This window comes from Scyliorhinus canicula, chromosome 6 (genome assembly GCF_902713615.1).
Source record: "Scyliorhinus canicula chromosome 6, sScyCan1.1, whole genome shotgun sequence".
In the NCBI taxonomy this organism is placed as follows: domain Eukaryota; kingdom Metazoa; phylum Chordata; class Chondrichthyes; order Carcharhiniformes; family Scyliorhinidae; genus Scyliorhinus; species Scyliorhinus canicula.
Window position 1 is genome coordinate 87,658,424 of NC_052151.1, and position 24,962 is coordinate 87,683,385.

At 42.9% G+C, this 24,962-nt stretch overlaps 1 protein-coding gene across 1 annotated transcript in view; it reads left to right on the plus strand.

Annotated features, from left to right (window-relative positions):
* Positions 1–23,138: 23,138 nt before the first annotated feature.
* Positions 23,139–24,962, plus strand: part of frk (fyn-related Src family tyrosine kinase) — a 140,169-nt gene continuing 138,345 nt past the window's right edge. The window contains exon 1 of the mRNA XM_038799643.1: positions 23,139–23,845. Within this exon, the coding sequence (XP_038655571.1) occupies positions 23,493–23,845 (353 nt within the window). The 5' untranslated portion in view covers positions 23,139–23,492. The remainder of the gene's footprint in view (positions 23,846–24,962) is intronic.

Below are 24,962 nucleotides of genomic sequence, written 5' to 3' on the forward strand. Positions count from 1 at the left end.
AGCCTAAATGGGTCCAATTTCTATATACTGTACAATGTGATAATTAATGAAGTTGGCATCGACATGCTGACCAATTATTGTCTAAATGCATTGAGAGTACAGAATCTGTACCAGATATTTTCACCACAGGGAGTACAGACAGTGACATGACAGACTTCAGAATTACAACTGTCATAATTACAGAACCTGTTATGACAGAATCATACACGCAACCAGAGACAGTTTCTGAGTTGGCTTCTGCACATGTAACACTGACCAATGTACAAGAGACACTCTAAGTACCCTTAAGAGCCAAGTTCCTGAACGTCCTGTTCTGCAAAATGAGACAGATATCCACCCAAGAGACTGTCTTACTCACGTACACATGCACTTGTGACATACCAATTTTAATGAAGGCATAATGTGTTGGGTCTGTGTTAAAGTGCATGATCAAGTCAAAATACCGGGGACGTGAAAGAAGTAAAAAGGGAGGGGTGTTGTGTATCAGAGTAACACCATTGGCTAGAGTAATGTCATGTGTTATGCAATGATGGTGTTATAAACGTGATTGTGAAGATCACCATTGTACCCTTTTTGAGCAGCATCTTGTAAATAAACTCCTTGCACTATGTTCTATGAACTTGGCGAATACCACTTCTGAATTTTTCTCCTTGTGTCTACAACAAAGAACATAACATGAATAATTCATATTATCGAAGTATGTAATTTCTTTGTATTTGTCTTGCAGGTGGCTGAGTGTATTTGGTAGCTTCGAGGTGCTGGATAACTTTGTGAGTCTTTGATGGAATTGATAGTATTGATAGCTTTGAGCGCTATGTCAAATTTGATATCAAATTCATTCCAAATGCGGACTATTGATGTCAAATTGCAATTGGGACCATTGAATACTCATGAAAACTAAAATGATGTCCTTGGACATCCTGAGTTATATACAATGGTTACAAAAGGCACGAAGGGAGGTTATTCTGCCTGTCACGTCTGTGGTACCGGTCTGCATGAGCAATTCACCCAGTGCCACTCCTTCACCTTTCCCTTTTACCTCTTCAGATAATGGCCCAATTCTCTTGGATGTGCTGGACATCTTGGGGAGCTAACAGTTAAAATCTGAACTAATATCCTGGAGCAACAGGCTTTCTGAAAAATACAAGATTGCAGTGGGGTGCTATGTCTTATCCTGTACTTTTAATATCTGAGCATTATCTATGAGGTTTGTGTGTGAGAAAATAAATTATGGGAATAAAATTAACTATCCGTGATTAAAAGATAACTTAGGAGGTTAGTGGAATAATAATAGACAGAAGAATTCATTCACAATAGAAATTAAATGTAGAAAGATGCACGCTAATAAACGTAAAGAACTTCTCAAAGGATTTAAGAACAGTTAAGCCTTTTTGAGAGAAGCATCTTTGACAACAGATAGAAGTAAACGCCTATGACTGCTTATGGAAATAGAGGGCTGGATTCTCCGATTCTGGGGCTATGTCCCATGTCAGCGTGGTAATGGTGTTGTTTTACGCCAGGAAAACTGGCATGAAATGGCCGTCGATCCCCGATGTAGCTGGGGGCTAGCAGGACGGCAGCATAGAGCACCTGGCTCTAGCTGCTGATGCAGCCCGGAGAATTGCCGGGTCCATGGCCGCACATGCAAACGACGGTGGCCGTGCAACATTGTGGCGGCCGCTCCTGGACCCTACCCGCAAAATAGTCTCCTTCGGCTGGCTCGCACGCCCCGGACATGCCCCCCACAGTCCCTCCAGCCCCGAATAATGTCCCCCCTTTCCGCGGATTGTAGCGGCGCTGGAGTAAGCAGCCGCCGCGCCGTGTCCCTGATGGGTGAGACCATGAGAGACCATTGCCTTTGGCAACTTGGCCGGTCAGGGATGGAGCATCAGGGGGCGGGCCTCAGGCAAAGTCCTGAGGCTGTCGATATTTTGCACAGCGTACTCTCCAAGTACGCCGCTTTGGAGGGGGTGGAGCATCGCGAAAGCGTCACCGTCCCCGATTTCGGCGGAAACTTGGATTCTCCGGCCTGTCGCCGAACACGGTTTTGGCGCCCGCAGAATCCAGCCCAGATCGTTTTCAAATAATTTGGAAACAGATAAATTGTGGCGTTATGTATCTTTTGACGCAGGCAAACTAAGGCATTTAAAGGAGCATGGGGCGGAATTCTCCGCACTGACGACGGGGCGGAGAATAGCGGGTGGCGTAAATTTTTACGGCCACGCTGGCCCGACGCCCTCCCGCTATAATCCCCCCCCCACGCCCGCCTCCCAACACGAATCGCTGCCCGCCGTTTTTTTACGGCGAGGAGCGAATTCTCAGCTGGCCGATGGGCCGATTTCCAAGGCCTTTACGACCGTTTTTATGAACGTAAATCACACCTGGTCTGACCGTTCGTAAAAACGGCCGTAAAGTCCCGATCTGGGGAACCATGGCACCGATTGGCACGGCAGTACCACGGCCGTGCCAAGGGTGCCATGGGCCCACGATCGGTGGGCACCGATTGCGGGCAGCGGGTACTTACCCCGCGCACTCTTTATCCTTCCGCCGCCCCGCTGTATCCATTCGCGGGGCGGCTGAGGGGCATACCGGCCCGCGCTTGCGCGGGTTTCACGCAAATGCGTGATGATGTCATCCGCGCATACGCGGGTTGGAGTCGTCAAATCCGCGCATGTGCGGCTGATGTCATCTGACGCGTCAGCCGTCGCTAACTCTGGCTAGCGGGCTTAACAAAAGTCGTTAAGCCCGCTATGCCGGAGTTCACGGCCGCGGGATGCTAGCCCCGACCGGGGAGCAGAATTGGTTCCCGGTCGGGGGGGGCGGAGGCTGGCGTCAAACCCGCCCGTTTTTGACGCCAGCCCCACGATTTCTCGCGGGTGCAGAGAATCACGCCCATGGTTTTCAACAGTTATTTGAAGAACGCAAAGATACAGAAAATAAAGAAATTCTCTCTTTTCCTCTCCTCATATCATTAGGTCGCTCTCCTATGTATGAATAAAGCCTGCTCAACATCCTCTTTAATCACGTGTCTCGCGTTTACTCAAAGCATGCACAATAAACCATAGAAGGACGCAAGTTGACTAACAGTTTATCCTTGACAGATGTGGGAGCAGCAAACTAGACCTTGATGACAAAGAAATACATACACTTCTCTCACTGGCTATTTGAGTTGAGGATGGAATTGACAGAGAGTGACATTCAAGGAAGATGCCAGTGGCAGAAAAGAGGAGTCTGGAAATATCTTTGCCCCTAAGGATAATTCCACAGCCATAAATAATTGAGGCAGTGAAGAGTGAGGCCAAATAGACCTTGAACAGTGGTATAGTGGGATCTGCCAATGGATAATTAAATTAAATTATGAGAACCCACTGGAAACAATACGGGTGCCAAAAAGGGTACGAACGTACCTCTGTGCTAAGTTTACACAATTGCACGTTATTAAGTTGATTTTATCGATAGGGTAAATACACCGTGAACTTAATCGCAGTTTTTTAAAGAAGGGAAGGCTGGGATGATGAATACTATCAATTTGTTTTGTTAAAAGTATTAATTAAAAACTTTTTCATTTGAGCAAAATAGTATAATAATTTAAAACACTTTTGTACAAGCTGAATTTGGGGAAATGTGAGTATATTGTGGTTTCCCCTCCAGAGGCGGGGGCTGGGGTGGGGGGGGGGCTGCCATTCCATTTGGCAGCGTGTCCCGGGATTGGCCAGATCTTTGGGCAGCACGGTAGCACTGTGGGTAGCATTGTTGCTTCTTAGCTCCAGGGTCCCAGGTTCCATTCCTGGCTTGGGTCACTGTCTGTGTGGAGTCTGTGGAGACGGTGATGCCAGGGGAAAAGAAAGAATAGTCTTCTGCAAAAATATCACAAATCTGGAAGTATCTAAACAAATTGGTCGCAGGGAGTTGAAATTTTTTCAACGGCCCCGCAAAACTGGCAAACTTTCCCTCCATGAACAAATCCCCAAACCTCTCCGGACACTTTTCCTCCCATGACCTAAATGTTGTGTCTAAACTCTTCGGCACAAATAGATGATTACTACAGAAAGGGGCTGTGGTAATACCACTGTATATATATGTGTGTGCCTCTATTAGGGGATGTACAATAGTACCTGCTATTACAGGTTTGTCGGTAAGCCCCTGCATAGTTTGTCGGTAAGCCCCTGCCAGCTAGCTCAGCCCACAGGGAGCTGTATAAATATCCATGAGGTCTCCTGAGCTGCCATTTTACAGCTCCACTTGAGGGAAAAACATCCCATGGTAATAAAGCCTCTTTTGTACCGTTTTGTGTTTCTGTGTGCAATTGTTAGTGCATCAGGGGCCACAACAACATGCAGCTAAATTTAAAATGCTGTCTGAATTGCTTCCAGATCCTCAGGGTGGACACCACCACCGGATTCAAGGGTAATCTTGCACGACAGAATGGAAGAGAGACAGTTACTAAAGCACCCAGACTAGAGCCTCGACAGGAACTCACCTCCATTTGCTCCCAAATGGAATTTGGATCCTCGAGTCACCCCAGCATTTTCTCAATATTGGCAGCTCAATAACAAAATAACAAATTGGGAAACATGAAACCACCTGACTGCCTATTCCTCGGCAGGAACGCCCTGTGGATCCTTCAGGTCTTGACCGCCTAAATAAAAGAGGACTTTTTTAACTCTAACAAAAAAGGAATTAGGGAGAAAAGTGGGGAGACACTGAAAAATAAATAAACTCCAGGAGGACATTCATTTTAATGGTGTGCCTGTCAAAGGACAGGGGGAGGTTATCACACTTTTGAAAGTCAGACTTGATTCCATTCATAAAATCATAGAAAAATTACAGCACTGAAGGAGACCATTCGGCTCATTTTGTCCATGCCAGCCCTAGGACACCCAGGTGCCCTTTCTAATCCCACTTTCCTGCACCCGGTCCATAGCCCTCTGGTTTAGAGCACTTAAGGTGCAGATCCAGGTACCTTTTAAAAGAGTTTAGGGTCTCTGCCTCCACCACCAACTCGGGCAGTGAATTCCAGACATCCACTACCCTCTGTGGAAACACATTTTTCCTCATGTACCCTCTGCATCGTCTGCAATTTTCTTGAATCTATGTCCCTTGGTTCTAAAATTCTACACCAAGGGAAACAATGCTATCTTGTCCACTCTATCTCTTCCCCTCATAATTGTATATACCTCAATTAAGTCGCCATCAGCCTACATTGTTCCAAGGACCATAACCCCAATTTATCCAATCTCCCCCCACAGCCACACTTTTCTAGCTCTAGCACCATTCTGTAAACCCTCTCTGTACTTTCTCCAGAGCAATAGTGTCCTTCCTGTAATGTGGCGACCAAACTGCACACAATATTTCAGTTGTAGCCTCACCAGCCTTTTATACAATTCTAATATTATATCCTTACTTTTATATTATATACCTCTGCCAATGAGAGCATTCCATATGCTTCCTTTACATCTTGTCTACTTGAACTGCTGCGTTTAGGGACATCTGTACCTGGACGCCAAGATCTCTCACTTCATCTACCCCTCTTAATATATTGCCATTTATTGTACACTCCCTATAATTATTCAACCTCCCTAAATGTATGACTTCACACTCCTCTGTGTTAAATTTCATCTGCCAATTTATTGCCCACTACACCAATCCATCTATATCGTTTGGAAGCTTATAGCTACTCTCTACACTGTCTATCGCTTGGCTAATCTTTGTGTCATGCAAATGTTGCAATCATGCTCCTTATGTTCACATCCAAATCATTAATAAACAGTAACACCGAGCCCTGTGGAACACCACTTGAAACAATTTTCCAATTACAAGGGTAGCCATCGACTATTATCCTTTGTTTCCTGTTGCTAAGCCAACTTTTTATCCAGTTTACCACATTGCCCTGTATCCCATGGACTTTGACTTTCTTGAACAATCTGCCATGTAGGGCTTTGACAAACGCCTTGCTAAATTCCATATCCACAACATCCACTAACTTCATCAACCGTTCTTGTCACTTCCTCAAAGAATTTGATCAAATTTGTAAGGCAAGACCTTCTTTTAACAAATCCATGCTGACTATTCCTGACTAGTCCATGCTTTTCTCTATCTCAGTTAATCTTATCTCTCAGGATTGATTCTACTAATTTGCCAGCCACTGACATAAGACTAACTAGCCTATAATTGTTCGGTATTTCCTTTGATCCCTTTTTAAACAAAGGAACCATGTTAGCATTTCTCCAGTCCTCTGGTGCTTCCCCTGTGTCTAGTGAGAATTGAAAAATCATCCTCAGAGCTTCTGCTATCTCTCCCTGACCTCCTTCAGTAGCCTCAGAAACAATCCATCTGGCCCTGGCGACTTGTCTATCTATCAAGGATTTCAATCCTTTGAGTAATTCCTCTCTCTTTATGATTACCCCATCCAGTATCTCACAATATTCCTCCTGGACTGCTATATCTGCATTATCCATTTCCTTGTAAACCCAGAGACAAAATATTCATTTAAAATCCCTCTCACAGCTTCTGCATCTACAGAAGTTTCCCTCTTTATCTCTGATAGGTTCCACTTTTTCCTTAACAAACCTTTTACCATTAATATATTGGCAAAACATCTTTGGGTTTTCTTTAACTTTGGCTTGCTAATATTTTTTCATGCCCTTTCTTTGATTTCCTTATTTCCTTTCTGACTTTGTCCCTGCCCTTTCGATACTCGTTAGGTTATCTGCAGTGCTTAGTTATTCATGCCTATCTTATGCTTTCTTTTTTTGCCTGATCTTCCCCTGTATTCCTCTAGACACCCAGTGGGTCTAGATTTGACAGTACCACTCTTATTTTTGAAGGGGACATGCATATTTTGTACCTTTAGGATCTTTCCTTTTAGTGCTTCCCACTGGTTTTCCATTGATTTATCCTCCAGCAGTGCTGACCAGTCCAGCTCAGCCAATTCCCTTCCCATTTCTACAAATGTGCCTTCTGCCAGTTCAAAATGTTTATTCCTGCTTTATCTCAGGTTTGTGAGGAATTACCACAGTTTGGGAGACATTATTTGATATAATTGTGGAAATCGGTGGCTAGACTTCAGAGTTTCTGTAAAAGCCTTTGAGAGAAAGGAAACCTGAAGGAAGAGCTGTAAAACCTGAAAGTTAAACCTTAATGTAAGCAGCGGAAGGAAAGAACGATTTAAAAGAAGGTTTGAAAGTGGAAAAAGCGGAATTTGAAATCACTTGTGTGGAAGCCAGAGTTCAGTGGCTCACAGTAAAAGAATCATCTGGAGGGGATTTGAGGAGAAGTACACAGACTTGGGTTCAGAGGGGAGTGTATCTTATCACAGTCATCTTGTGTGCTTAAATGGGACCATTGTGGCTTTAGGTGTACTTTGCCATGTGTGTTAATCTTAAAATATATGTGAGGGGGGCAGCACGGTGGTGCAGTGGTTAACATGGATTACGGCGCTAAGGACCCAGGTTCGAATCTCGGCCATGGACTTACTGTCCATGTGGAGTTTTCACATTCTCCCCGTGTCTGCGTGGGTTTCACCCCCACAACCCAAAGATGTGCTGGTTAGGTGGATTGGCCACACTAAATTGCCCCTTAAGCGGAAACAAATAATTGGGTACACTAAATTTATATTTTAAAAAATGTGTGTAACTGTTAAGCTAAAGGAGTAAAGGAATAAAGGAGGAGTGTTTCATAATTCAATTTTTTCATGTTTAATAATATTTTCTTGTCGCTAAAAAAACAGTCCTGTGACTCTGTTTCTCCATATTTTATTTTTAAAACCTAAGTTACAGTCTATTGAGCCAGAGTTCCATTTTGGGATCTTCCCATCCAATTATTACATCAACTTGGATCCTAACACTTTCAAAGTTCACCTTATCAATACCGTTCAGAACATTATTTACTTTAATCAAGTCATCCCTCCTTCTTCTAAACTCCAGTGGAAACAACTTATATTCGTAAGACAACCAGGTATCAATCTAGTTAACCTCCCCTGAACTGTCTCCAACACATTTACAGCCATCCTTAAATAAAAGAGACCAAAGCTGCACAGTTTTTGGGATGCTGTCTCACCAATGCCCTGCATAACTGAAGCATACTTTCTTTTCAGTTAATTTCCTCCCGGAATAAAGAATAGCATTCCATTAGGCTTCTTGATTATGTGCTGCACCTGTGAACTAGACTTTGGTGACTCATGGATGAAATAAATTCCTCTGCACCTCAGGATTCTGCATTTGTTCTCCACCTAAGTAAAATTCTACTTTTTTTATTCTTCCTGCCAAAGTGAACAACTTCACACTTCTCCACATTATACTCCATCTGCCTAATTTTTGCCCACTTATTGAACCTATCTATATCCATCTGTAAACTCCATATGTCTTCTTCACAACACACTTTCCTACCTATCGTTGCATCATCCACAAATTTAGCTGTCCCGCCTTCACTCCTCTCATCATGTATGCAAATTGTAAAAAGTTAAGTCCTCGGCACAGACACCTGTGTGACTCCACTTATCACATTCTGCCAATGGGTGGCTCAGTGGCAGAGTGGTTAGCACTGTTGCTTCACAGCTCCAGTGCCCCAGGTTCAATACCCGGCTTGGTCACTGTCTGTGCGGAGTCTGCATGCTCTCCCCGTGTCTGCATGGGTTTCCTACGGGTGCTCCGGCTTCCTCCCCCAAAGATGTGCAGGTTAGGCGCATTGCCTTTAGTGTCCAGTAAATTGGTTAGGTGGGGTTATTGGGTTATGTCAATAAAGTGGAGATGTGTGCTTAAATATGGTGCTCTTTCCAAGGGCCGGTGCAGACTCGATGGGCCCAATTGCCTCCTTTTGCACTATAAATTCTATGAATATATTCTTTGAATATATTCTTCAATGAAAGACCTATTTATGCATACTCTCTGTTTTCTGCCTGCCAGCCAGCCAGCTCACCTTCAATCCAGGTGATCCAGGTGTTATCCTCTATACCAGAAGCATTTACTTTTTGCAACAATTTTTGATGCGGCTTCTTATCAAATGCTTTCTAGAAATTCAAGTACATTATGTCTAAAAGCCCCCCTCTAGCCACAGCACATGCGACTCCTTTAAAGAACTCTAGTAAATTGGTTAAACATGATTTTCCCACAGGGCAGCACGGTGGCGCAATGGGTTAGCACTGCAGCCTCACGACACGGAGGTCCCAGGTTCGATTCTGGGTCACAGTCCGTGTGGAGTTTGCACATTCTCCCCGTGTTTGCGTGGGTTTCACCCCCACAACCCAAAAGATGTGCAGGATAGGTGGATTGAACATGCTAAATTGTCCTTTAATTGGAAAAATATTAATTGGGTACTCTAAATTTATATTTAAAAAAATGATTTCCCTTTCATAAAACCATGCTGACTCTTCCCAATTACCTTGAGCTTCTCTTAGTACCCAGCTATCACCTTTTTAATGATCTATTCTAACACCTCCTCACAACAGACATCAAAATCCTAACCCTAATTAGGAGAGCAAAGAGAGGATATGAGAAAGCTCTGGCTGGTAAAAATAGGGAAAATCCCAAGATATTCTTTCAGTATATCAATGGGAGAGGATAACCAGGGAAAGAGTTGGGCCCATTAGATTTCTAGGGAGCAATTTGTGGGTGGAGCCAGTGGACATAGGTTGGGTGTTGAATGAATGCTTCACATCTGTCTTCACCCAAGAGAATAAGGAGGTGGGTATGAAACTCAGGGAGAGAGGCTGTGAGGATCTTGAGCAAATTGATAAAGGGAGTGACAAGGTATTTGAGGTCTTGGCAGGCTTAAAAGTGGACAAATGTCCAGGTCGGGATGCATTGTGTCCCAGGCTGCTGTGGGAGGCGAGGGAGCAGATTGCAGGGGCACTGACCCAAATTTTTAATTCCTCTCCGGCCACAGGGAAGGTGCCAGAAGACGAGAAAACCGTGAATATGGTCCCACTATTTAAGAAAGGCTGTAGAGATAAGCCAGCGAACTGTAGACCAGTGAATCTCACGTCAGTGGTTGGGAAACTATTGTAGAAAATTCTGAAGGAGAGAATCTATCTCCACTTGGAGAGACACGGTTTGATCGGGGATAGTCAGCATGGCTTGTCGGAGGGAGGTCATGCCTCCCAAATTTTATTGGATGTTTTGATGAGGTGACCAGTTGTGTGGATGAGGGTGGTGCAGTTGATGTAGTTTACATGGATTTCAGCAAAACCGTGACAAGTTTCCAAATGGGAGGCTGAAGGAGAAGGCCAATGCACATGGGATTCAGCGTAATTTGATAAGGTGAATTCTCACATGACACTTCCCCGAAAGAAAAAAAACTAAACCATCAACTTCAAGATAGTTGCATTTTTCACCTTTTCATTTTCCTTCAAGAAATATTGACAGTGAATATACGTTTTATTTTAACTAAACAAAACACGCAAACATTTATAATAACATAGTCTATTTTAGTTCTTCATGCAACTGGAATCCCTCTTGATTTACAGTTTCTTTGGACAAGAACGTCTCTGCACATTCCATTCATTTCTTTACACCTCGATATTTTTCTTTAAAGTCAGATACTTTAGTTCAATCCGATTACAGAGCCCATTGTAATTCTCCAACACAGGAGCATTGGTTAACACAGCCTTCAGGCAGTCAAATGCCTGTTGACACTCCGCTGTCCACTTACATTTGCTCCGCATCTTTAGCAAGTCCGTCAGTGGAGCAACCACACTGCTAAATTTTGGCACAAATTTCCGGTAAAATCCACTCATGCCAAGAAAGTGCATTATTTCCCTTCGTGCCGAGGGTATTGGAAACTCCCCAATAACTTTTGTTTTCACACCCCGTGGGACGATTTGACCCTGTCCAATTGTATGGCCAAGGAAAGTGACTTGGGTTTTTCCAAATTCACTTTTGGCTAGGTTTACCACCAAACCTGCTTCCTGAAGTCTATCGAATAACTCCATCAGATTGTTTAAATGTTCCTTCCATGTCTGACTGAAAATTACCAGATTGTTGATGTATACCGCACAATTGGGTAATCCTGAAACAATTTTGTTAGTTAACCATTGAAATGTGGCTCGAGCGCTTTTCATGCCAAATGGCATAACTTTGAATTGGTATATACCATCTGGAGTCACAAAAGCTGACCCTTTACCCTTTTGGATAAAGGTACCTGCCAGTAACCTGTAAGTAAATCCAGTTTGGAAAGCTGATTGTCCCACTTTCTCAATGCAATCCTCCAAACGTGGGATAGGATAAGAGTCCATTCTTGTAACTGCATTGACCTTTCTACAGTCCACACACAACCATTGGGTACCGTTTTGTTTCGCTACCATCACTATGGATGAGCTCCATTGGCTGCAACCCACTTCAATTATGCCATTTTTAAGCATACTTTCAATTTATTTGTCAACCTGTGCCAATTTTAAAGGGTTAAGTCGATATGGATGTTGTTTAATTGGAACAGCACTTCCCACATCTACATCATGTATAGCCATTTCACAACTTCACAACTTATCTCCACAAACTTGCCCATGTGATAGCAATAATTCTTTCAGGTCAGTTCATTTTTCCTCTGGAAGTTAACTCAACAATTTATCCCAATTTTTAAGAACATCGTAGTTTTCCAATTTAATTTGAGGAATGTCAAATTCAAAGTCATCTGGATTCAGTTCTTCACTTTGAGTTAGAATCATTACAGCCTCCTCCATTTGCTCTCCTTCCCTTTCAAAGTACCTTTTAAGCATATTCACATGACACACTCGGTGAGTTTTCCTTCCATCTGGCGTTCTTACCACATAATTTACCTCACTTAATTTCCTTTCAATCTGATGAGGTCCACAAAACCTTGCTTTTAAAGGTTCACCTACCACTGGTAACAATACTAAAACTTTATGTCCACTTGCAAAACTACGAACTTTTGATTTCTTGTCCGCTACCTGTTTCGTCACATTTTGTGCACTTTTAAATGTTGTCTAGCCAATTCACCTGCTCTATTTAATTGTTCCCTAAAATTTGACACGTAATCCAATAATGTAAACTCCGACTGCTCACTCATCAATTTTTCCTTCATCAAGTTCAGTGGTCCTCTTACATCATGAACAAAACTTAGTTCAAAAGGACTGAATTTGGTTGGCCCATTAGGTGCATCCCTAATTGCAAACAGTACGACTGGAATTCCTTTATACCAATTCTCTGGATAATCGTGACAATAAGCCCTCAACATTGTCTTTAATGTCTGATGCTATTCGCGTGATTCTGGATAACAAACAAATAACAAAGAAAATTACAGCACAGCAACAGGCCCTTCGGCCCTCCCAGCCTGCATCGATCCAGATCCTTTATCTAAACCTGTCACCTATTTTCCAAGGACCTACTTCCCTCTGTTCCCCGCCCGTTCTAGATATCTGTCTAGATGCATCTTAAATAATGCTATCGTGCCCACCTCTACCACCTCCGTTGGCAAAGCATTCCAGGCACCCACCACCCTCTGCGTAAAATACTTTCCACTCACATCTCGCTTAAACTTTCCCCCTCTCACCTTGAAATTGTGACTCCTTGTAATTGACACCCCCACTCTTGGAAAAAGCTTTTTGCTATCCACCCTGTCCATACCTCTCATAATTTTGTAGACCCCAATCAACCTCCGTCTTTCCAACGAAAACAATCCTAATCTACTCAACCTTTCTTCATAGCTATCACCCTCCATACCAGGTAACATCCTGGTGAACCTCCTCTGCACCCTCTCTATAGCTGCCACATCCTTCTGGTAATGTGGTGACCAGAACTGCATGCAGTATTCCAAATTTGGCCGAACCAAAGTCCTATACAACTGTAACATGACCTGCCGACTCTTGTACTCAATACCCCGTCCGATGAAGGCAAGCATGCTGTATGCCTTCTTGACCATTCTATTGACCTGCGTTGCCACCTGCAAGGTACAGTGGACCTGAACTCCCAGATCTCTCTGTACATCAATTTTCCCCAGGACATTTCCATTGACCGTAAAGTCCACTCCTGAATTGGATCTTCCAAAATGCATCACCTCGCATTTGCCTGGATTGAACTCCATCTGCCATTTTTCTGCCCAACTCTCCAATCTATCGATATTTTGCTGTATTCCCTGACAATCCCCCTCACTATCTGCAACTCAACCAATCTTAGTATCATCTGCAAGCTTGCTAATCAGACCACCTATACCTTTGTCCAGATCACTTATGTAGATCGCAAACAACAGTGGTCTGAGCACGGATCCCTGTGGAACACTAGTCATCCTTCTCCATTTTGAGACTCTCCTTTCCACCGCTACTCTCCTGTTGCCCAGCCAGTTCTTTATCCATCTAGCTAGTACACCCTGAACCCCATTGTACTTCACTTTTTCCATCAACATGCTTTGGGAAACTTTATCAAATGCCTTACTGAAGTCCATGTACATGGCATCTACAGCCCTTCCCTCATCAATTAACTTTGTCACTTCCTCAAAGAATTCAATTAGGTTTGTAAGACATGACCTTCCCTGCACAAAACTATGCTGCCTATCACTGATAAGTCTATTTTCTTCCAAATGTGAATAGATCCTATCCCTCAGTATCTTTTCCAACAGTTTGCCTACCACTGATGCCAAGTTCACAGGTCTATAATTACCTGGATTATCCCTGCTACCCTTCTTAAACAAAGGGACAACATTAGCAATTCTCCAGTCCTCCGGGACCTCACCCGTGCTCAAGGATGCTGCAAAGATATCTGTTAAGGCCTCAGCTTTTTCGTCCTTCGCTTCCCTCAGTGACTTGGGATAGATCCCATCCGGTCCTGGGGACTTGTCCATCTTACTGCCTTTTAGAATACCCAAAACTTCCCCCTTCCTTATGCCAACTTGACCTAGAGCATTTAAACATCCACCCCTAACCTCAACATCCGTCATGTCCCTCTCCTTGGTGAATACCGATGCAAAGTACTCATTAAGAATCTCACCCATTTCTCTGACTCCACGCATAAATTCCCTCTTTTGTCTTTGAGTGGGCCAATCCTTTCTCTAGTTACCCTCTTGCTTCATATACAAATAAAAGGCTTTGGGATTTTCCTTAACCCTGTTAGCCAAAGATATTTCATGACACCTTTTAGCCCTCTTTATTGCACGTTTGTGATTTGTCCTACTTTCCCGATATTCCTCCAAAGCTTCATCAGTTTTAAGTCACCTAGATCTTATGTATGCTTCCTTTTTCATCTTAGCTAGTCTCACAATTCCACCCGTCATCCATGGTTCCCTAATCTTGCCATTTCTATCTCTCATTTTCACAGGATCATGTCTGTCCTGCATTCTTATCCACCTTTCCTTAAAAGACTCCCACATTTCAAATGTGGATTTACCCTTAAACAGCTGCTCCCAATCCACATTCCCTAGCTCCTGCCGAATTTTGTTATACTTGGCCTTTCCCCAATTTAGCACACTTCCTTTCGGACCACTCTCGTCCTTGTCCATGAGTATTCAAAAACTTATGGAATTGTGATCGCTATTCCCAAAGTAATCACCGACTGAAACTTCAACCACCTGGCCAGGATCATTCCCCAATACCAGGTCCAGTATGGCCCCTTCCCGAGTTGGACTATTTACATACTGCTCTAAAAAGCTCTCCTGGATGCTCCTTACAAATTCTGCTCCATCTATGCCTCCAACACTACATACGTCCCATTCAATGTTAGGGAAGTTAGAATCTCCCATCACAAACATCCTATTGCTCCTACATTTTTCTATAATCTGTCTACATATTTGTACCTCTACTTTGCACTCGCTTTTGGGAGGCCTGTAGTAAAGTCCCAACAATGTTACTGCACCCTTCCTATTTCTTAGCTCTACCATATTGCCTCAGTGCTCGAATTCTCCATAGTGCACTCCTTAATCACAGCTGTGATATTATCTCTAACCAGTAATGCAACTCCTCCACCACTTTTACCTCCCTCTCTGTCCCTCCTGAAGCATCTATACCGTGGGACATTTAGTTGCCAATCTTGCCCTTCCCTCAACCAAGTCACAGTTCTAGCAATAACATCATATTTAGCTCACTCAGCTAAATCGCTGGCTTTTAAAGCAGACCCAGCAGGCCAGCAGCACGGTTCGATTCCCGTACCAGCCTCCCCAGACAGGTGCCGGAATGTGGCGACTAGGGGCTTTTCACAGTAACTTCATTGAAGCCTACTCGTGACAATAAGCGATTTTCATTTCATTTCATATTCCCAGGTACTAATCCAAGCCCTAAATTCATCTGCCTTACCTGCTATACTTCTCGCTTTAAAACAAATGCATCTCAGACCACCTGTCCCTTTGCATTCATCATATCTTCCTTGTGTACTCTTCCCCTTAGTCACATTGAGTTTATTATCTAGTACCTTACTGGCTTTAGTTGCTGCCTCTTTACTGACCTCTAACTTCCTAATCTGCTTCCCATCCCCCTGCCACATTAGTTTAAAACCTCCCCAACTGTGTTAGCATTGGACATTGATTCCAGTCCTCCCCAGGTGTAGACCATCTGATTTGTAATGGTCCCACCACCCCAGAACCGGTTCCAATGTCCCAAAAATCTGAACCCCTCCCTCCTGCATCATCTCTCAAACCACGTATTCATTCTGACTATTCTTGAATTTCTACTCTGATTGTCTCATGGCACTGGTAGCAATCCTGAGATCACTACCTTTGAGGTCCTACTTTTTAACCTATCTCCTCACTCCCTAAATTCTGATTGTACAACCTCATCCCGTTTTTTAACTGTATCATTGGTGCCTATATGCACCACGACAACTGGCTGTTCACCCTCCCCCTTCAGTATGTCCTGCAGCCGATCTGAGACATCCCTGACCCGTGCAGCCGGGAGGCAACATACCATTCGAGAATCTCGTTTTCGACCACAGAAATGCCTGTCTACTCCCCTTACGATTGAATCCCCTATGACTAGAGCCCTGCCAGTCTTTTTCCCGCCCTTCTGTGCAGCAGAGCCAGCCACGGTGCCATGAGCCTGGCTACTACTGCCTTCCCCTGATGAGTCATCTCCCCAACAGTATCCAAAACGGTATACCTGTTTTGGAGGGAGATGACCACAGGGGATACCTGCAATGCTTTCCTGCTCTTTCTCTGCCTTTTGGTCACCCATTCCCTGTCTCCCTCACCAATCCTAATATGCGGTGTGACCAACTCACTGAACGTGCTATCCAGGACCTCCTCAGCATCACGGATGCTCCAAAGTGAGTCCATCCGCAGCTCCAGAGCCATCATGTGGTCTAACAGGAGCTGCAGCTGGACGGTATGCAGTTGATTTAAATTGTTTGATTCCTAAGCTATCCATAACTTCTTTGAATAACCTTGAGGTAAAATTTGATCCTTGATCCGATTGTATATCTGTGGGTAGTCCATATCTAGTAAAAATTTAAGTAACTCCTCCACAACCTTTTTAGCTGTAATATTGCGTACTGGAATGGCATCCGGAAACCTAGCAGACACATCCATTGTAGTCAAAAGATATTGATTCCCACTTTTTGCTTTAGGAAGCAGCCCTACGCAATCAATTAAGACCCTTGTAAAAGGTTCCTCAAATGCTGGAATGGGTATTAAGGGCGCTGTTTGAGGTTTCCCTATCACTTAACATGTGTGACCTGATCTACAAAATGTAACTACATCTTTATGTAGTCCAGACCAATAAAAATGTTTTTGTATTTTAGCTTGAGTTGTCCTTACTCCAAAGTACCTCCCACTGGTACCTCATGTGTTGCTCGCAACACCTCCTTTCTATAACCTACCGGCAATACCAATTGATGTACTTTAGCCCACTTTTCATCCGCTTACATATGTACAGGTCTCCATTTTCTATCAAGGCATCATTTTTAAGGTAATAACACTCTGGTATACAGTCAGATTCCTCCTACGTGTATGCTTTCTGATACATCTGTTTTATTTCTATGTCTTTCTGTTATAACTCCGCCAATTTTCCTGAGCTAAAAATATCCACCTCGTCCTCCACCTGTCCTTGTTCTTTTACAACCATCTGATCAAAAATCATTTCCGATAATTAAACTTCAACTTTATCTTCACTCTTTGATTTCTCCTCTTGTCTTAACCTGTAACTTGCGACCTTGTTACTACACAATCTGGAAAAATCCCAGGATATTCGTCCTTCAACACTTCAGCTGTCTGAATTTCCACTGGCTTATCAACCACAGTAGGCATCACTCCCACCTACGATCCAGCTATACCATTACCCAAGATAAACTGTATTACTGGACAAGATAGTTTCTCTTTTACTCCAACTACCACTTCACCAATCTTCACTGGACTTTCAAACCTTACCTTATATAACTGAACACTACTCGTCTCACCCTGAATTCCACATATTACCACCTTTTCTGGCAATATTCTTCCCAGACTCCTCATCTCTTTCCATTAAGATTGACTAGCTCCCGTATCTCTTACAATTGTGACTACTTTACCTGCTCCTTCTGGTACACATGAGTAAATATTACCCACGCAAGTAAATTCTTTAAAGAGATCTGGAACCTTCTTATCAATCACCTCTTGATCAGGCTGTACAGTCTTTTGCACCTCCTTCGCTTCACTTAGGCTTTCCTTTACCACTTTAACAAACCCCACTGTCTTATCCTGTTTGACCACATCAGCCTTTCCCGTGCTTTTCTTCAACCAACACTGTGACTTCGCATGGACTAGTTTATTACAATAAAAACATTTGTAACTTTTCATTTCTCTTCCGCCCTCATGGATGTATTTTTTAATCTGAGGTACACTCTCCTTATTCTCCCATCAGACCTCCTTTACTTCGACCACTTGAGTACTTCTCTTTTCCCCAGTTTCTATTCCTCACAGGCTGAAACTGATGTCGGAAACCAAGCTTTGATTAATGAAGTAATTGATAATCATCTGCCATTTCTGCTGCTAACCTCACAGTTTTAATCCTCTGCTCTTCCACATGAGTTCTCACTGCATCAGGTATTGAATTTTAAACTCCTCCAAACGTATAATTTCTCTGAGAGTTTCAGACGTTTGGTCTATTTTCAAAGCCCTTATCTTTTTTAAAAATAAATTTAGATTACCCAATTATTTTTTCCAATTAACGGGCAATTTAGCGTGGCCAATCCACCTACTCTGCACATTTTTTGGGTTGTGGGGGCGAAACCCACGCAGACAAGGGGACAATGTGCAAACTCCACACGGACAGTGACCCAGAGCCGGGATCGAACCTGGGACCTCAGGGCCGTGAGGCAGCTGTGCTAACCACTAGGCCACCGTGCTCCCCTCGCTTGGACATACTTAAATACATCCCCACCAAGCTTTCGACTATGACGCTCTTTCTCTTTATCCTCATCACTATCTTCCAACTGTATGTTTCCCTTTGCATCCGCCAATTTTAACTGACTGTCATGTTCCATGGCCATTTTCTGAAGTTCAAACTCCATCTCTTTTTCCCTTTCTTCTCTCTCTTTTTCCCTTTCCACTCTGTCTTTTTTTTTGCCCTGATCTGTACCTCCTTTTCTCTTTCCTGTTGCTCTGCTGGGGCTATTCTTTCTTCGTTTCTTTCTTCTTTCTCCTTTTCTTTTTCCCTGATCTGTAGCTCCCCTTCTCTCTCTTTTTCTTTGTCCCTCACTGCGTATTCAAGCTCCTTTAATTCTTTCTCATTTTCCAGTTGCTTAATCTGTAACTGAATTTTTGCCATTTCTAATGAGTCAGACTGTATCTCAGACAATTTTAAATGTTCAACTAGCACTGTAAGTACCTCTTCTTTTCGTGTGCTCTCAGGTAACGTTAATTGCAATGTTTTTGCCAAATCTCAAAGCCTTTTTTTAGTCACTGTTCGTAAGGTACTGCCTGTGACCTTCTTCACTCCCAAATACTTCCGAGACTCTGAAAGAGCCATTGTCCAGAACACACACCCTACTTAAACTGGTATACCACACCTGAAAAGCAACCACAAATATGCTCACCCCTCACTGTCTTTAAGTTCACTAAACCAATCCAATCATGAAAGATAGACTTTTATCCCTCGAGCCTTGTTGGGCAACACGGTAGCATGGTGGTTAGCATAAATGCTTCACAGCTCCAGGGTCCCAGGTTTGATTCCCGGCTGGGTCACTGTCTGTGCGGAGTCTGCACGTCCTCCCCGTGTGTGCATGGGTTTCCTCCGGGTGCTCCGGTTTCCTCCCACAGTCCAAAGATGTGCGGGTTAGGTGGATTGGCTTTGCTAAATTACCCGTAGTGTCCTAAAAAAAAAGTAAAGGTTGGGGGGGCGGGGGTGTTGGGTTACGGGTATAGGGTGGATACGTGGGTTTGAGTAGGGTGATCATTGTTCGGCACAACATTGAGGGCCGAAGGGCCTGTACTGTTCTATGATTCTATGAGCCCCCAATTTATTACGGGTCAGTGTTTAGAGAACACAAAAGGGTATCATTGCGTTCACCTGACCCACAACATTTAATAGATTTTAGTTATGGGGAGCACAAGGGCCCACTCTACAGCTGTGATGCAACAGGGATCTAAAGTACTGTTTAATCAAATCAACGTTTATTCTATGAATCCAGTTAACATTTTATAAACACATAGTAAACATCAACTCAAATACTCCCCCCAAAGAATACAGTACTCTTTAAGTAAACCTTAATCTTTCCCAGCAACATCCATAAGACAAATACCTTCTTTAACAAAGAAAGCAGGTTTTAAATTCTCCACTGAGAGGACTGTTAAATTAGCAAGTGATCTGAAGATATTACACCTTGTTTGGCTGGATGAAGCTCCAACTTTGAAAACTAAACTAAACACACACTGTAGCTGCCAGCTCAAAAACGAAAGTAAAAACAGACAGCCCAGCTCCACCCACACTCTGACATCACTGCAGCTATTTAATAAGCATGCATTTCTTAAAGGTACATCCACTACAGCTATTTGATAAACACCCATTTCTTAAAGGTACTCTCACATGACAAACTATTCAAATAATTCCTCCTTGTATCAGATGTCAAATTTCAGCAAATTCGCATTGAAACACAGAAAGATACCCCATTGATGAAAGTTATGAAACATCTTCAAGAAGGATGGCCCAAGGCAATTGTCTGCAATATCAATCCATTCAGTCAGAACTGACTATTGTAGATGGTATACTGCTGAGACAAGACCACATTGTAATTCCACAAAGCATGCGTTCTGAAATTCTGTCGAGATTACATGAGGGTCATCTAGGCATTGATAAATGTAGAAGATATGCCAGACTGTCTATCTATTGGCCTAGTATCAACAATGATATTGCAAACATAATATCATTGTGTTCAACATGTCAATCCCATCAAAGTCAGCAATACAAAGAACCACTGCAATCACATGATCTAGTAACATTACCATGGATCAAGGTTGGTGCAGATCTTTTTCACTTTTTTGGAAAAGACTATCTTGTAGTCATTGACTATTTTTCCAATTTTCCTGAGTGAGTGAAACTGAACAACATCACATCCAACAATGTCATAAAGACATGCAAGGAGATTTTTTGCCAGACATGGTATTCACAATATCGTAATGTCTGACAATGGCCCTTGTTTCTCAAATCATGTATGGCGTGATTTCTCATTGAAATACAACTTTCAACATGTTACTTCAAGCCCACACTTTCCGTAATCAACAGAAAGGTGTTCACATCATGAAACAGCTACTTAGCAAATCTAAAAAATCTGATTCTGCTTTTTACTTAGCTTTACTCAATTACAGAACATCTCCTCTATCAACAGGCTTATCTCTATCTCAAATGTTGTACAACAGAGTGTTGAGGACAACATTACCTCAATTACCCACTTCCCTGATCAAGAACAACAAAATATTTTTAGAAGAATGCAACAACAGAAAATGAGTCAGAAAAGAAATTTTGATCAACATTCGAAAGAACTGTCTACTCTATCTGATGATGATATAGTTAGATTCAGATTTCCTGAAGGAGGTTGGTCTGACAAAGCTCACATGATTAGGCAATTCTTATCAAAATATTATCTGATCAGAACTTCTGCTGGAACCATTCTTAGAAGAAATAAAAGAGATCTACTTCAAGTCAAAATAACTGTCAACATTTTTCCAGGTCTTGATTTGAACCAGACTGTCTCCAAACAACTTGAAAGAAGAATGCAATCCAATGTACTGATTCACAACAAACTGGAGAATTCTTCATCACCTTTGAAGTTGAGAAGATCGACAAGGAGAAGACCCAGTCGTCTGAATTTTTGAACTTTTTCAATAATCTAGTGATTACTGTATACTGTTTACACTGCATTTCTTATGTAAATTTTCTTTTCAAACATTTTAAAGAAATGTTAAAAACAAAGGGGGATGTAGTGATATTCAGATATCAATATACATGATCAATGTATGTAAATGGAGTACAGACATTTCAACACTAGATGGCTTACAGTCAGATACTATAAGAACTGGTTTCCCGCCTTTTCTAAGTCAGATGATGATGATGTGATTCAGAACCGTGAACAAGCAAGACATAGAATAGCTAGAGTGAGAGAAGTTAAAACTAGTTTGTTATAATAGTGTATAGTTATATAGTTATCTGTATTTTACTTTAATTCTTAGTTTAGTTTTGTTAGTTTAGTATTGAGTAAAAGGACTCACAGTTTATTATTTTATTACTCATTAAATAGTTCATCTTTCAACAAGAAGACTATTGGTCATTTTATCATCTTGGTGGATTCAAGAGTAATATATATATTTTAGATAAGTCATTATTTAAAATATAACAGAATAGTTTTAGGAGTAACAAAAAAGACAACCCGCTCTCAGACATGCTGCAAGGAAAGGATGATCTAACCCTGGAGTAAACTATCCAGATTGGTTGGGTAATCTGAACACTGTGTGCAGCACAGGTCTATTTTAAGAGGAGACAGTAAACTGCAGCACCATGAAAACTCCATATTCCAGTGAGTTAAACAGCACAGAATGGGGAATGGGATTTTCCAGTTTTGCATGCCAGGGAGATCATCTGGCCTTGGCCAAAGTCAATGGCCACATGAATAGATTCTTGACCGGCAAGTGGGGATAGGTTATCAGGGGTAGGCAGGTTTGAGGTGATAATTAGATCTGCCATGATCTTATTGAATGATGGAGCAGGCTCAAGGGGCCGAGTGGCCTCTACTGGTGCAGAAAATTTGACATGGGAGACATTTTTTTTATTCATGAGATGTGGACTTTACTGGCTAGGCCAGCACTGAATGCACATCCCAAAATTTCCCGTGGAGAAAGTGGTGGTGAGCTGCCTTCTGATGACGAGATATAACAACAGGGGACTGATGTGACCATCAATTCACAAGACATGAGATTGGAAGTGAACAGTGGTTTTAATAATCTTACAACAGAGCCTGCCTGTGACGAGATGAACTGGCAGGCAGGCTCACGACTGCAAAGCTTTATACTTCCGGTTAGTGGGAGGAGCCATGGGCGGAGCCAAGGGTGGAGCCCAATACAAACTCCTCATCTCCCCCTATGGGCAGAGCTGCGCAACGGCTCGTATACAGAGCCCACAAGGACATAATGCATATACTGGAACACAGTGTGAATTGGTAGGTCTATAATTCACCACAGGGACCAACAGCTAAGTCAAAGAGTTCAGTTGGAATTTCAGAGCTTCGGCACTGTCAGAATTTAATATTTCAGTCTAACTATAAATGTTGCTTAAATAACCCAGCAGCTTTTCTGGAATGAAGTAAAACTCTATCAGGAAATTTCTTAAAAATATGTACAGATTTACCTGCATGATTTTCAAAGCAAAACTATTTTAAAGACACTTTATAATCGTAACAGTTGTAATCGTACCCACAGGAAAAATCAAAGACAAAGGGCTAACCATGATAATAGTCGCAGCCCCAGACGGGGGCACTGCAGTATTCACAGGTGCCTTACACTGGAGTTTGTTTAGTAAATGGCATCCTTTTAAATCGTCACACCCTTCTCTTTTATTTTGAGATGTAAACAATGCATAGATATTAGGTCGCAGATCATATAATGTTTATAATACAATTTGCGTCATTTAAGCTCATCACTTGACTTCCATATTCAACTTCAATCCCAATGACAATAAACATAAAAACAGAGTTTGATCCGTTTTAAAAGGTTCACTGACTGCAATGCATTTTTGGAATAGTCTGCACTTTCGGGAGAACCCCAGACCAGGAAATAAAAGGCAGTTTCTAGTGATCGATCTGGAAGCAGTTTGATGTGGGTTAGGTTGTGTCGACATGACTGAGGCCAAATCTCGGTGCGGATTCTTTGGCACCTGATATTATGAGAAACACTTCCTGTTCCCACTTCCAAGTGGGGAGAGGATTGCGCCGAGGAGCAGCGAAGGGAACTGGGAGAGAAGTTTGTTTCGGGTCTATTCCGACTTAATTGAAAGACTTTAAAGAGACCTTGCTCGTTGATTCATTTGAAATGCCTTCCCCCTGGGAGACAGAGTAGAGCGGGGCGGATCCACAACAGAGTGGGGCGAGGGGAAGCCAGTCATGGGCAATTTCATCCGGACTTGCTGCGTTTGCTTCAAGTGCATCTGTCCCTGTCTCTTCGACAAGCCAAAGCCCGAAGGTCCGGGCAGGGTATCGGAAAATACCCCCACCACCCTGTCTCGGCCCCTACCACCAGAGCCGGCGCTGCCGCAGCGCAAGATCTACGTGGCTCTGTACGACTACTCGGCTCGCACTCCCGAGGATCTGAGCTTCGAAGCCGGGGAAAAGTTGGAGGTGACTGACCAGTCGCTGGACAACTGGTGGTTGGCTCACTCGCTGTGGCGAGGGGACGGCAGGCAAGGCTACATTCCCAGCAACTACGTCGCGCTTGACAGCAGCATCGAGGCAGAACAGTAAGTTGCATTCAATCATTGTCAGCCTCGGGTGCTGAGCCCCACCAACTGCGAGGTCTGATTTGAGTGGTGGGTTTGTGCGGGGTGAGCTGACCTCTGGCGAGTAGGAGATCAGAACAGTCCTGGGCAATGGCTGAATAGGGAGCAGGACATGACCCAGGCCATCTGAATCCCTGCATAACTATTGATCCTTGTGGTGGTATAATAACCTGTGACATTCACTCCCTGGGCTTCCATCCCAAAAAATTTCACATAACTTTGGAATGAGTTTGGATAACTTTGTCCGATGAGGCTTACTTTGCATCATTCAGGAAGATTTGCATTTCAGGAAGTTGTGGTTTTGAAAAAAGTAAATCTGTTGATTTGACTTAGCGATGAATGAGTTTTCATACAAAGGGTGGGTATATTCTCTCGTAGCTACTGTAATTTGGGTACATATTTTATTTATGAGAGACTTGAATTGTATGTTTTATTGTTAAATTGTATTGTGTTGCACACAAACAAAATAGTTGGATTATGTGCTGTAGTTGCAGTCTGTTGGAACTTAGTCAGCAAGGGTGGAATTGTGAGTCAGTGGTTAGCACTGCTGCCTCACAGCGCCAGGGACCCAGGTTCAATTCCAGTGAGAGGGACGGTTGAGGACTCTGGGTCTGTACTTGGAGTTCAGGGTGAAGGATGAGGGCAGATCTTATTGAAACTTACAGGATACTGCGAGGCCTGGATAGAGTGGACATGGAAAGGATGCTTCCACTTGTCGGAAAAACTAGAACCAGAGGACACCATCTCAAACCAAAGGGACGATCCTTTAAAACAGAGACGAGGAGGAATTTCTTCACCCAAAGGGTGGTGAATCTGTGGAACTCTTTGCCGCAGAAGGCTGTGGAGGCCAAGTCACTGAGTGTCTTTACAACAGAGATAGATAGATTCTTGATTAATAAGGGAATCAGGGATTATGGGGAGAAGGCAGCAGAATGGGGATGAGAAATATATCAGCCATGATTGAATGGCGGAGCTCACTCGATGGGCCAAGTGGCCTAATTCTGCTTCTATGTCTTATGGTCTTTTTTTTAATACATGTTTTTTATTGGGTTTTTGAACAAAGTATATTTGCTGTTAT